This window comes from Dysidea avara, chromosome 13 (genome assembly GCF_963678975.1).
Source record: "Dysidea avara chromosome 13, odDysAvar1.4, whole genome shotgun sequence".
In the NCBI taxonomy this organism is placed as follows: domain Eukaryota; kingdom Metazoa; phylum Porifera; class Demospongiae; order Dictyoceratida; family Dysideidae; genus Dysidea; species Dysidea avara.
This window is the reverse complement of record NC_089284.1, coordinates 17008388-17021157: the sequence shown is the minus strand read 5'-3', so window position 1 is coordinate 17021157 and position 12770 is coordinate 17008388. Positions and strand designations below refer to the sequence as shown.

General features: G+C 37.1%; 2 protein-coding genes across 2 annotated transcripts in view; one reads left to right on the top strand and one right to left on the bottom strand.

Moving 5' to 3' along the window:
* The first annotated feature begins 1985 nt into the window (after positions 1–1985).
* Positions 1986–4526, top strand: LOC136243309 (WSCD family member AAEL009094-like). The gene is made up of 2 exons (XM_066034833.1): positions 1986–2750; positions 4027–4526. Exons 1-2 carry the CDS (start codon positions 2012–2014, stop codon positions 4371–4373), a joined length of 1086 nt encoding a protein of 361 aa, XP_065890905.1. The 5' UTR covers positions 1986–2011; the 3' UTR covers positions 4374–4526.
* Positions 4527–9839: 5313 nt separating this feature from the next.
* The window catches only part of LOC136243054 (radial spoke head 10 homolog B-like), a 13213-nt gene continuing 10282 nt past the window's right edge, over positions 9840–12770 (bottom strand). The window contains exons 15-22 of the mRNA XM_066034571.1: positions 12697–12770; positions 12516–12643; positions 12358–12471; positions 11311–11502; positions 10913–11140; positions 10134–10203; positions 10031–10084; positions 9840–9978 (exon numbers count right to left, since the gene is read on the bottom strand). Of these exons, the coding sequence (XP_065890643.1) occupies positions 9893–9978; positions 10031–10084; positions 10134–10203; positions 10913–11140; positions 11311–11502; positions 12358–12471; positions 12516–12643; positions 12697–12770 (946 nt within the window). The 3' untranslated portion in view covers positions 9840–9892. The remainder of the gene's footprint in view (positions 9979–10030; positions 10085–10133; positions 10204–10912; positions 11141–11310; positions 11503–12357; positions 12472–12515; positions 12644–12696) is intronic.

Sequence of the window (12770 nt, the reverse complement as noted above, 5' to 3'; positions counted from 1 at the left end):
AACTGCTCTCGATAGTTGTGCTACATGGGTTGTAGATATTAGCAGACTTGATACCCTTTAATAATCAATAGTGCAAAATGACAAATATCTTGCTTGACTGGTCAAAACGTTGGTTAGTATCTTTTAATATTTTAAAATGCAAGGTCTTATGTATTGGCAATGCTCCATACACCGGCAATTACTATGATACTATAGCAGGAATCCAGCTGGAGCTATTGGATAACATTCGAGATCTTGGCATACAAATTGACTCAAAATTTCACATTCACACAGATATGGTAGTCAAGGCCTACCGGATTCTAGGTCTCATCTGTAAATCATTTGAGTGTAAAGACTCTGATGTCATGGTAAAACTATATAAAACACTTGTTCGCCCAATTGTTGAATATAACAATGTCATATGGGGACCTTCTTACACTGACACTTGACAATCAAAAACTTGAAAGAATACAGCGTAAAGCAACCAGAATGATTCCATCTATCAACCATTTATCATACTACGACAGATTAAGACATCTAAACATACCGTCTTTTCAACACCATAGACGAAGGGGTAATTTGATCTATTTGTACCAAATTCTCAAAGGCAGCCGGTTATGATATAGAAAATCATTTATTTACCCCATCCACTTCTACCGGCTGTAACAAGAGGTCACACAAGGAAATTATTCAAACATCACACTAATTCGTATACAAGATCTAATTTTTATAGTAACAGAGTAATCAATGACTGGAATTCATTACCCCAATCTATTGTTGATTCTCCCTCTGTCAATGATTTTAAAACACTGCTGGACAGACACTACAGTAATTGTTTATTTGATTTTGTATAGTAATTAGAATAGCTAAGTACATAATTAATTTTGTTTATGGATGTATACAGGCATAAGCCTTTATCCTTAAAATACAAATAGCTACAATAGTTTAGCAACGCCCTTTGTAAGAAAATGGATCAAGGTCAATACGGTTATTCAGGGGTTGTTATTGGCGGTATGGGAATGAGTTTAATAACCATAGATTATATAGCTATGATATTATCTATATTAATACTACCACTGGATATTATTTTATACTGTCCAGGAATGATGGTAACGTCATGAAAAGTATGATACATGTACAAGAGATACTGAATGGGGGCCCAGACTCAGGGGTACCAAGTTGAAATAACAAGGGTCCTGGCAAGGCGTAAATCACACACACACACATTACAACAACACCAAGACACAGTACAGCACAATAATTAGTCCAACAGATCAGTAACGTGTCCCATGATGTTGAGGATCTGGCAGTGAAGATCCTATGCGAACAAGATATTAGCACTCAAGCTCCTACAAACTATTTTACTCTATAGCTAACTTGTACTCTTTGTAGCTACCCCTTGTAATTATTATTTGTATATTGTAATTAATTATAGCTATCAGTGCAAGACACTGGTAGACCTTCAGGTCTGTAATTTAATAGTTATGCTTTTAAGTTATTGATCTGTACAGTATTAATAAATAAACAAATAGCAACTTTTGCTGCCTGCTGAAGGATGCCACGAATAGAACGTTTTGATTTTGGTTTTGATTGATGGAACACTTCTGACAATTTTGCTACTGTTGCTGCCATAAAATGCCAACTTCAACAGTCACAAGCTCAACGGAAAGAGATGTACATTTAGTACTTCAGATAAAATACCGACTTTGGGTGAAAGTTATGGGGAATCCCCATAGCTAGTGCGCTACACCTCGGTGAGGTGTCTCCACAGTGATCTCTTAGCCTTTATGAATTCTACACCGGCTTGACAGCTCTAGCACATACATTTTAAAACCGATCTATGGTAGTTGCACTGCAGTGTTCAACTAGATTAGTACGCATGCGCAAATGATCTTGCAGCGTCCAAGAGATGTCACCCGCCAGCGCGTACGATTTTCGATTGCCAGATGGTAAAACTCACGAAATGAACCCAAGGGGCAGTCATTATGTAAGGACAAAACATGTAGGCGGTGGAAGGTGACGAACAGTTGTCATGGCGATACTTGTGAGATATGTCACCCTTGGAACACTGTTCTCCTTGCTTATTACTCTAGTTGTTTATGAAGCTGATATCCGCACTGAGAAATCGAGAGGTTTACGCGCTGTGGCTATTTATGCACGAGGGATTTCCTCTTTCCCTGCCCCCAATAGCGACCCCAATCCTGAAGATCAACCTCGAGATGGAAGCAGACGATTAACTCAGCTTACACAGTCAAAAGTAACTGAAAGTATCATTGTGACTCATGTTGGATTGGAGAACTTAATGCAAGCTTCTCAGCATCAGTTTTTGCAGTGTGCTGGAGCAAGTGTGTCACATAATGATTTCGTCAACAAGAGTAATGCTATCCAGTTTCCTTTAACACATCAGCCATGCAAGAAGATGTCATTTCAGCATGATGGTCCAATTGTTGCTCTAGGTAGCTATCCTGGGTCAGGTAACTCATGGGTCAGACAGCTACTTGAAGCAGCCACAGGCATCTACACTGGGGCCATATACTGTGATCATTCTTATGTTAGAGCAGGAATGATTGGTGAAGGTATTCAGACAGGAAACGTAATAGCCGTTAAGACTCATAGACAACCTCCATCAGTTTTACCATTGACTAAAGCAGACAAAGCAATATACATAATTAGGAATCCTTTTGAATGTATTGCTGCAGAATGGGCTAGGAATCACAAGGGAAAATCAAAACTCAACAAGCACATAGCAGAAGCAACTAAAGAGACATATGGTAAATTTTTATATATACACCGTATTTATTTGGTTAAATACTGCACCTTTAATGGTAGCCGTACAAGTATATACAGTGATATATGAGAATACGAAAGGTATATGATAATTATAGGATTCATAGCCTTGCAGCTCTTTAGTAATGGCATGGAATTTTGGGTTAATTAGTGAAAAAAAAAACTATACTTTGTGCACTGAATGATTTTTAACTACTAGAAACTAGGTGTTGTATTGTTATGTGCCAGCCTTATAATTTGGTAGCATTAACTGACTGTTCTATTAGAGTGTATTCTCAACCTGTGGATTTGATCATACTTGTGTATTTCCACAATGTTTGATGGGTGTATACTATTCTTGTGTCATGGGATGGTTGATTATAGTGTAAGGAGCTGTACTATGAGCAATCTTTATGTGGCAAGTTTGCTCTACTAGCTGCTTGACACCTGGATCCCACTTATACGCTGTCTTCTCGTTGATTTCTCCCATGATGTATCAACCCTGAAAACATTTTTTGTGGATGCCAAAGGCCCAATTTTAATGTACAAAGATTCTACACGTATCCGTGTTAGCAATGCATGTACCATATTTACTGCCGCGGTGTTTATTATCTTAGTTCTAAAATCTATTTGAATTTGACCACCATGCACTTGATGCTCAAAAAAGATGTTGAAACCCTTATTTTCAAAATTGATCATTGTACCACTTAAGTGTGGCTACTATTGAAGGTATGGCGTAAATATGGTACACAGAACTCGAGAACCTTAAAATAGTATCTTTCAAAGAATTTTACCAACACCCAATGTAAGCATGTATGAATAGTACTAACTACCAAATTACATATATTATTTTTGGTAGCAAGTAGGACTAGAGGTATTAAAATTTACACCCTATTTCATGCCCAGGCCAGCACAAGTCAGGGTGATGCGCACAGAAACAAAGACGCTGCTACTTGCTATGAAATTTTAGACAGATCCGTGACTTGATCTTGCATGTCCATAGTACAATAGACCTGTAGATGGCATCCTTCCCTGGCTAAGAATGATGGAAGTGCCCAAAACTAGGATTAATTGTTATATTGATGGGATCTTAGAGGTGACAGACTGAGAGTTGTCTCACTGTTGTATTGTTAATGTAGGCATTCCGACAACATTTCCTCATTTTTGTTGTCTGTATCTACGTCTACTGTACACATGCACACACACACACACACACACACACACTACACAAGTCATCAGTGTTTTCAATGTTTGCGCCATAAATTGCAATATGTTTTGCAGATAATGATGAGTGGGATGCTACAGTCAAGAAATTAGCTAAGAAATGGCTGCAGCATGTGAAGACATGGTTGACAACAAGGGGCATACCCACACTTGTGGTAGAGTATGATGATTTGAAAATGAACACATATGGGGAATTGAAGAGGATGTTAGACTTCATAGGGTACCCATACACTGATGATGACATACTATGTGCAACCAAGCCATCTTCAAGTGATTCCTTCCGTAGAAACCACACCAAACAATTTGACCCATACAGTCCAGCTATGAAACAGTATGTGAATGGGATAATACTACAGTTGAACATGGCATTGGAGAAGAACAGCATTTCTTTGCATCATCTTTAATCTGTTTAAATAAATACACATGTGTGTTGTATTTGTAGTGTATGAATCAAAATAAGAATCTATAATATACTTAATTATATGTTATACATTATCACATATAAATCATTCAGTTAAATATGTGTTTCACCATGTGGAAAAGTTGGATTATACTGATAGCAGGTTGAAAGGAGTCACTTGTTTCAAACTTTATAGCTAATGACCTTGAGTTTGTGCTCCAAATAAGGTGATTAACTTCTAGTATGATAAATCAGTCTGGACTAAATTCTGTTTTCTAATGAATTCCATTTGCATTGAAGCACAGATGATGTGCTAGAGTAAAATGACACCAGGCAACCATTGCTAGTATCTACATTATATCATGTCATAGCTGCAGCTTTAAGCATGCATACATCGATTCTGCACTGCATATATTTCTAAGAAGGATCTTCTTGCAGCTATAACAGGTTTCATAATATACATCATAGCCTATACCTGGCACTATAAACAATTTACAGAAACAGGCTTGATATATACTCAGCTTCAGTACAGTGATATACTCCGTTTAGACAATGCATGATGGCATAAATTCAATATACTGGACATGTATATATGGCCATGATTGCAGGAGGGTTTTACAGATGCATATAATTATACTCATGGCTGATTGATTGATTTGATGTGGTTGATTGATTTATTATTTTATACTCACAACAGTCGGCACAATGACATTCCTCCTTGTTGGAGTGATACAAAAACAACAACATACATGCATAATATAAACACAAAGCAAGACAAAAACAAACATTACACCACACTGAATTACATAGATGACATTTTTGTTTAGACTCAAAAGTCTATATAAGAGTGAAGTTGTTTAATGTCAGTTGGCAAGGAATTTCAAAAATGAGTGGCTTTCAAGTTTGTACTGAAAAATCCTTGAGTGAAACTAAAACTTTCTGACCTGGTTGGAAAAATATGGTGTAGTCCTAGTGTTGTAGCTAGTCTGATTGCCAAACTGAATCAGAGAATCCCTCTTGTGGAGTAGAACAGCAATATGATGATTTTGTGAACTTTGTGAGAATTGGCACATAGACTGTGTTTTACCAATGATATTTTATTTTTGGACTGATATAGTGCCATTGCATATTTTGACCTTTGGTGACCTTTATGAATAAACATTTGTACACTTCATGTACTCATGCAAAGCCATGCAAATATGTAACTCATATAAAAGCTCTTATAGTAGTCGTTTAGACTGTATTTGACATTCATGATAATTCATCCTATTCTTAATCTCCCTGAGGCATTATTTTACACAATTAAAATATGTCAAATGGCTATAGGACTAAAATGATTATGGATTTTAGTATTCGAGTAGCATTAACAATGAATAATACGTAGCTACTTGTAATCATACCCATGTGACATGTTTAATGCAGTGCTGGACCAGCCTTAAGCAGTTCACATTTTTTTAAGTAACAGCAATGATACACACATGCACATTAAGTAATGATGTTAGTATTCCTGACAAGCAATGTGCTTTTAAATTACACCAATAAAATTCTAAAGCCTTCATGGTGTCATTTCATGATGACAAATACACCATCATGTGAGCTGGGTCATGTGATCTTAACTACTACTTGAGTGCCAAAATCCTTAACAAGTACTTGAATATTTGCAGTATTTGTTTCAACGCTACTTTTAAAAAAAGGTATTGTTGAAAGAAACAACTCAATGTTTTATTTGAAGTCAATGGTAATTTCATTCCGAGGTTATGATCGTTTGTATTAGCCATGACTCTGAAATTAAAAAAATCCGGCTTAATCAGTGGAATTTCTGACACTTTGGGACTTGCCATTGGTTTTGTTGAAATTTTACTGTTAGCTAGCCCTTTTCAGAGGCAAAATTGTATTAGAGATCTATAGTAGGGATAACAGAAACTGTCCTTTATAGAGAAGTTAAATGTACAGATGATTCTGCAATATTAGTTTTGCTGTGTGGATGCATGTATGGTGAAGTACAAGCAACTGACTTCCTGCATGTTTCACAGGTTTTCTGTAGCCTCCTTGCAGGTCCCCCCTATACATTGAGACCTATAGTATATACGTAGAGTGGTCAGCTGCCACCTATGTAGCTCTTTAATTAGAAATCCCTATATGCATGCATGCATGCAAGCGAAGAACAATAATCCACTTGTATAAAAAAGTCATCTCCCTATTTAAGGTTTGGCCCATACAAATGTATATATCTATAGCTAGACATGTAGTATAACATATAGTGTTGTTATACATGTATAGTTGGCCCATTAATGGCTATTGTTAAAAAGAACAGGCTATAATGGAGTTAAAATAATATGAGTTAAATTTTCATAGCCATATATGCATATAAATTATAAGATGTATGCATGGAAGTGTTTAAGCTTTTTGGTCTTCGTTCAGCATGATGCAGATGATATGATGCATGACATGTATTTTACTCATGAACTGACCATGCATGGCTCTGCATAGATTTGTTCTCACCAAACATGCCAAACTCCTTATCTCTGTTATACCATTAGTATAGTTCTTGTAAATGAGGGCCAAAGAACAGTTATCAAAACCTGTTGTCTTGGATTGTGAGACTCATCTCTATCACCTCAGGGGCGGATCTAGGATTTCAGAAGAGGGGTGCTAATATAATAAGAAAAGCAACAACTGATTAATAGGACTAGACACTCAGCATGCAGAGCATGCTCTATCTAGGGGGGTCTGGGGGCATGCCCCCACAGAAAATTTTTGCAAATTTAGCCTATTCAGTACTATTAAGATTTGGCAATATTTTTGACTGAAAAATGATATATGCCACTTGATTCACAATGCTTTTACAATGCTTATAAAATAGTGTGAGTCACCTAAGTGTAATAATGATGAAATGACACCATTATTCCAGAACAATTGTAATATTAGCTGTAGTATAAGGGCACAACCAGTAACTAAAAATATTCTTTACATAAAGAACAGGAAGGAGAAGGATACAACTATACATGATCAATATTAGCTGTCGTATAAGGACACTTGCCATATGAACAGAGGTTAAAGTCTTTAGACTTTTATACTTTATTTCGTCGACGCCAGTGTGGTGACCTCATTGAGGTCTTTAAGATACTGAATGGGTATTATGAGATAGACCCTACAAAGTTCTTTACTTTAACTGATGTCAGCAACACTAGAGGTCATCACATGAAGCTTTTTAAATCTCACACCAGACTGAATGCTCGATCTAACTTTTTTACCCAACGTATCATTAACAGCTGGAATAGTTTACCTCAGGAAGTAGTCTCAGCTCATACTATCGCCTCCTTCAAGTCGGAGTTAGACGACTATTGGTCTAGTTCAGGATATGGATATGAACAAAGGCTTACAGCCTAACTCTACATAATTGTTTGTACTGTGTGTATATCCATACAATTAATAATAATAATAATACTTGCCATTAATTTTGTGTTTGAAATACCTCAATTTAGCCAGCAATTTTAGAGTTTGGTTTTTTGCTAATAAATTACATCAATTCACAAATTACTAAAATTTATATGGTAAATTCATTGATATACAAGATCGCTAAATTTAGTCTATTACTTGGCTTAAGGTATAGCTAGTGTGCTTTACAGTCTCATGGCTCAAGCTATAACATCCAAACAGTAACAATATGAAGAGAGAGCTTGAGGAGCAAGTATACACTCACCATGTAGTGTGTAGAGTACGTATATGTAGAATTTTCCAGCTAGGGTTGATGCTTCCTCTGGAAATTTTTGGAATATAGCTATCACAAGATTGAATCTTGAAGCTATTTTTAACCACATACTCTCTTGTACTGAAAGGTTGCTGGGGTGCCAGATGGATGAGTTCAGTTGTAAGCAATTTTAGAAAAACAGAACTACACTTTTAAATGCTATTGGATTATAAGACAATGCATAATAGTGGATTGCCAAAGACATACACAGGATTGGATCTTAAGGTTACTGTAGAGATTTAAAATACACACAAAAATAACTTCAACTTTGTAGTATATATAGCCACAGACTGTTCTGGTACTATTTCGATCTGACTTTTCAACTACATGGCCCCATCACAATATTAATTTTTTACAACCAGAGTCGAAAGTCACTTACATATACAATTAGTTTTTGGCCACAATTAATCTCTTATAATGTGACAGCGTAAATGCTGTGGTATCATTTGAGCTTTATAAAGTTGGGTTTCAATTTAAGGGGTTTGGGAGTGCAAATCCAATTTTATTAGCTTCAATTGATGCTAGATTCAGATAAATGCAGCATGGAACTTTGGTACTGATAAAGCAAAAACAAACAGTTCTCAGATGCTACAGCCTTTTTACATGCTAAGAAATTAACTGTTTTGCTTAAACATGTTAACCCAAGCATCAATGTAGCAACAACCCATTAAACTATTTGACAGTTGTTCTCAGAAAGTGATTAGTATATGGCAGGATGTTTGGAGCAATGGTAAGATAGCAGTGCACAAGTCAAGAAAATACACTGAGAACTTTTTGAAAAAAAAAACATTATGATGGATGTTCTATTAGAGTAGTTGACTGTTCTATTAGAGTATTTCGATTTTTAGCAGCTTTTAGGTTAAGTCTCACACCAAAAGTATAATTTGAACCCCTCTTATAGTAATTCTAAGTAAAGATTAGCCATTCTCCCTTCTCTTTCCATCTTTTCATACGTATAAGATGCAATTGTATCTATACTGCAACTTCTAGAAGCTTCCTAGCTTGCACATGGTAAAATTTTGGAAGGGGGTGCTTCAGCACCCCAAGCACCCCCCCCCCCCCCCCCCTAAATCCACCCTTGCACCTCACTGTTCAAAATAAATTTTTGGATTCAGCCAGACTGGAGACTTCTTGTGGAACTTGGAACAAATTATTGGTAGGGTTTCACCCCGGCTGGGCAGTTTTCTTTTTTGTTGAGGACTTCGTCAGACACAGTACATTGCCCACTGCAATGCACTTTTTTTGTGATTCAACCCAGCCAACCACTGCTCATATCCTGGGAAATTGTCAAGTGGCATTAACTCAGCAGAGGTATATAGTCAAAATCAAAGTAAGCATGCAGCTTTGAAGAGATTGTTGTGCTCCTAGCACATCAGAGTTATGAAGAATTAAACTGTCTACTACTACCTGATAGCTACATTGCAATACAATAAAACTGACCTATAGTGAATGTCACTCACTACCTTTAGTTTTTTTACCATGCAGATAGTGGTCAAGTTGGCCCAAGTGCATTCCTCTTGGTCCACATGCAGCCAACCAATGTTTGGGAGTGATTCAATTTTGAAAAGCCACATGCACACTAGTAGATCTAGACACAATAAAACATAGGTCACTGTATACCAGGAAGCATAAAGTTAGGAAGTCCACTTGATTTTAATGAAATATAGTAGGACCACTCACTAAATCCACCAAACCCATATCCGTAATAATTTCAGCATATGAACTGGATAAATTTGATGACTGCAATATGTAGATGATTAGATGTACATGGTTCATTGTACATTGTTCACTCCGTAGTGTGGAAAGATATACTCTTCCAACATTTCTTTTAATGATTCCTGACAAATTACCATCTCATCTGTTATGAGAGGTGTAATTGATGTTAAGTATCTGTTACCATGGCAACCAACCTTGCTCATCTGGAGTATTGACATGATCATGTGATCTGTTATCACCAGTTTCCTCTATATCAACAATAAAAATGACCAATCAGAACTAGCAGTAAGTGCTTACCATGTGTGGGTGAGCTCTCTACAGATGTATGGGATTTTGTCTCTTCAATTGGAGACAATGGTACACCCACCTGAAAAGTTAAATACTCTAATAGAACAGTCAATCACAAGTGCAATACGGCATTACTTAGTGGCTAACTCTTCAACCAAGATCACCTCATTATAGAGGCAATGTGTTGAGTCAAAGAGGTGAGATGACCTCATTAATGTGGCTGCCTCATTACTGAGCCTACTTCCTAACAAGTAGCCCTATTAATAAGGTTTCCCTCTACACTGCATCCTGCATTGTTTACACCTGTGTCACTAGTACTAGAGTATCCCTTTGGCCACCAAAAGCCATTATATTGGCATTCAAGCATACTTTTATTTAAACTCCCACAAGCTGATAATAATTATGTTAGGAAAATTTCACTACCAACATATCACCTGCCATGAATTTCCTGATAAATTTTACCAAGCATTGGCACACTTGACAAAGATGCCTTTTATCATACCATTTAAAAAGTAGTTGGTGCTACACTAAGCGCCATTAGAATACTCATGTGCTATTGAATCCACAGATTACATAATGGATGCCTGTATCATCAAAAATGCTGTCGGAAAAGATGCCTGCTTTTCATTGTTTCATATATATCAAAAGTATTATTAGTGTAGTGCATGAAATAATAAGGCTTTGTTTCCTGCATAAGAACAACCCATTGCAAGTGGAGTTTTGGTTTTACTACAATACACTCTATGCATTCAAGGAATTAGTATAACACAATTATACTTTTCACTTACACTTGGCTTGCTGGGTACTTTAAGAGGTGATGTGAGCCCCAGTCTTGACTCTTCGCTGGCACTGCCACCTCCACCAGCAGCACTGGCACCAGTAGTCCCACCTGCAGCTGTGGTGACTGCTACTGCAGGGGGGTGGTTAGCATTGGCTCGTTTGCCTGACTGTGATGAAGCACTCTCAATGCTCGCACCACTATGGGCTGGGTAGGCCGGCAATGATTGTGCTAGGTGCTGTAAGTAGGGAAGAAAGGCTTGGACTGTACTACTTGCACTTACATGTTAGCAGATGTTACACTACAAATACACACACACGTACACACACACACACACACACACACACACACACACACACACACACACACACACACGCACACACACAAACATACATACACACACACAACCTTATTTCCAGTAAGGTTATGGCTACTCTTGTTAATTAATAAAGGATCACTCCCTCCAGTACTGTGACTATGACTAGACTCCACCTTCACTGTGGGCACTACTGGACTAACTCTCGTTGGATGTTGAAGATGACGTGAGTGCCAACACAGGGCACAACTGATTATTACCTCACAAAATTCCAAAAATGTTATCTATGAAGCAAACCAACAAAATTTACTTTGCATCCACCTGTACTGCTAATATAGTTACAGAGATAAATTAGAAATACTTGTGACTCTCAAAAATTGTACATAATAAAAGGATTAGTACTGCATTGCTAGACAAGAAAAAAGGAAGAATTTTCATCACAGTTCTTTATACTCCTTGCACAATATGAGCATAATTTATTTATGATCTGACCACTGGTCATTTGAATGCTAGTACTAACTAAATTTACTCATGATTTGGCTGGCCAAAATGTTTCATTCTCAAATTTTATCTCTGTGGAATATGCTATGTGCCATGTCCAAGGGAACATTCTGCTAGTATTATAACTTCAACAATTCTTAACTATACAATAGGACCTCCATTTTCTGAACACTTGAGTGCCGGCTCATTCACAAACATATTCAGATAAGTCAGCCCGTTTATCTATACACAGAGCAACTACTCTAATAGAACATACACCTATTCTTACTCTGTATAGTGGGTTTTAAATTAAACCAAAAGGTGCAAATAAGAAAAGGTGCATGCGATTCAAACTAGCAATCTATGCTCAAACCAAAAAATACAATTTAGCCTGCAGGCTTGCCAGCAAGAGTCTAGCAATGGTTGTATGCACAGTGAGATGCATGTGCAATTTTTGCCACATCGCATTTATATGCGTGTCTTAATTTTTAGTGATGACCTAAATTTAATTCACTTTAAATTTCAGATGCCACAATAACTCACTATCTGTTCACAAAACACTCTAATAGAACAGTCACTTACACTGTTTGGATAATTGAGGTCCTACTGTATTGTGTACATAGGAGGCACAACATACATAGTACCCCTAATTCACTTACCAGAATCTCCAGATTATAGCAGTGTGGTGGATCAGTTGATGCTCTACTGTTATCAGCAGTGATATAATCTATGACATCAGATGATGTAAGGTATTCCCCTATCAGCCCACAATCCTATTGGAGCAATAATTTTGATAGTGACAATAATAACATAATACATTCATCATCAGTAGAAAGTCTCTCATTGAAACTGGTCTTTTCTTTCCAATTATTTTGTACACCTCCCAACATTTGGACTGGTAGACGGTGGACAATATCATGTGTTCTGGTGACTGATAGAGTAATCCTGTAGTGATATGATTGTGATGATGAAGTAGAGCTATTGTGGTTATTACACACCTCCAACTTTACAGGCATGTCTCATTAGGTAGTGCTTGAGGAGATGATCGAGACAGCGGGACAAACGGAAACCG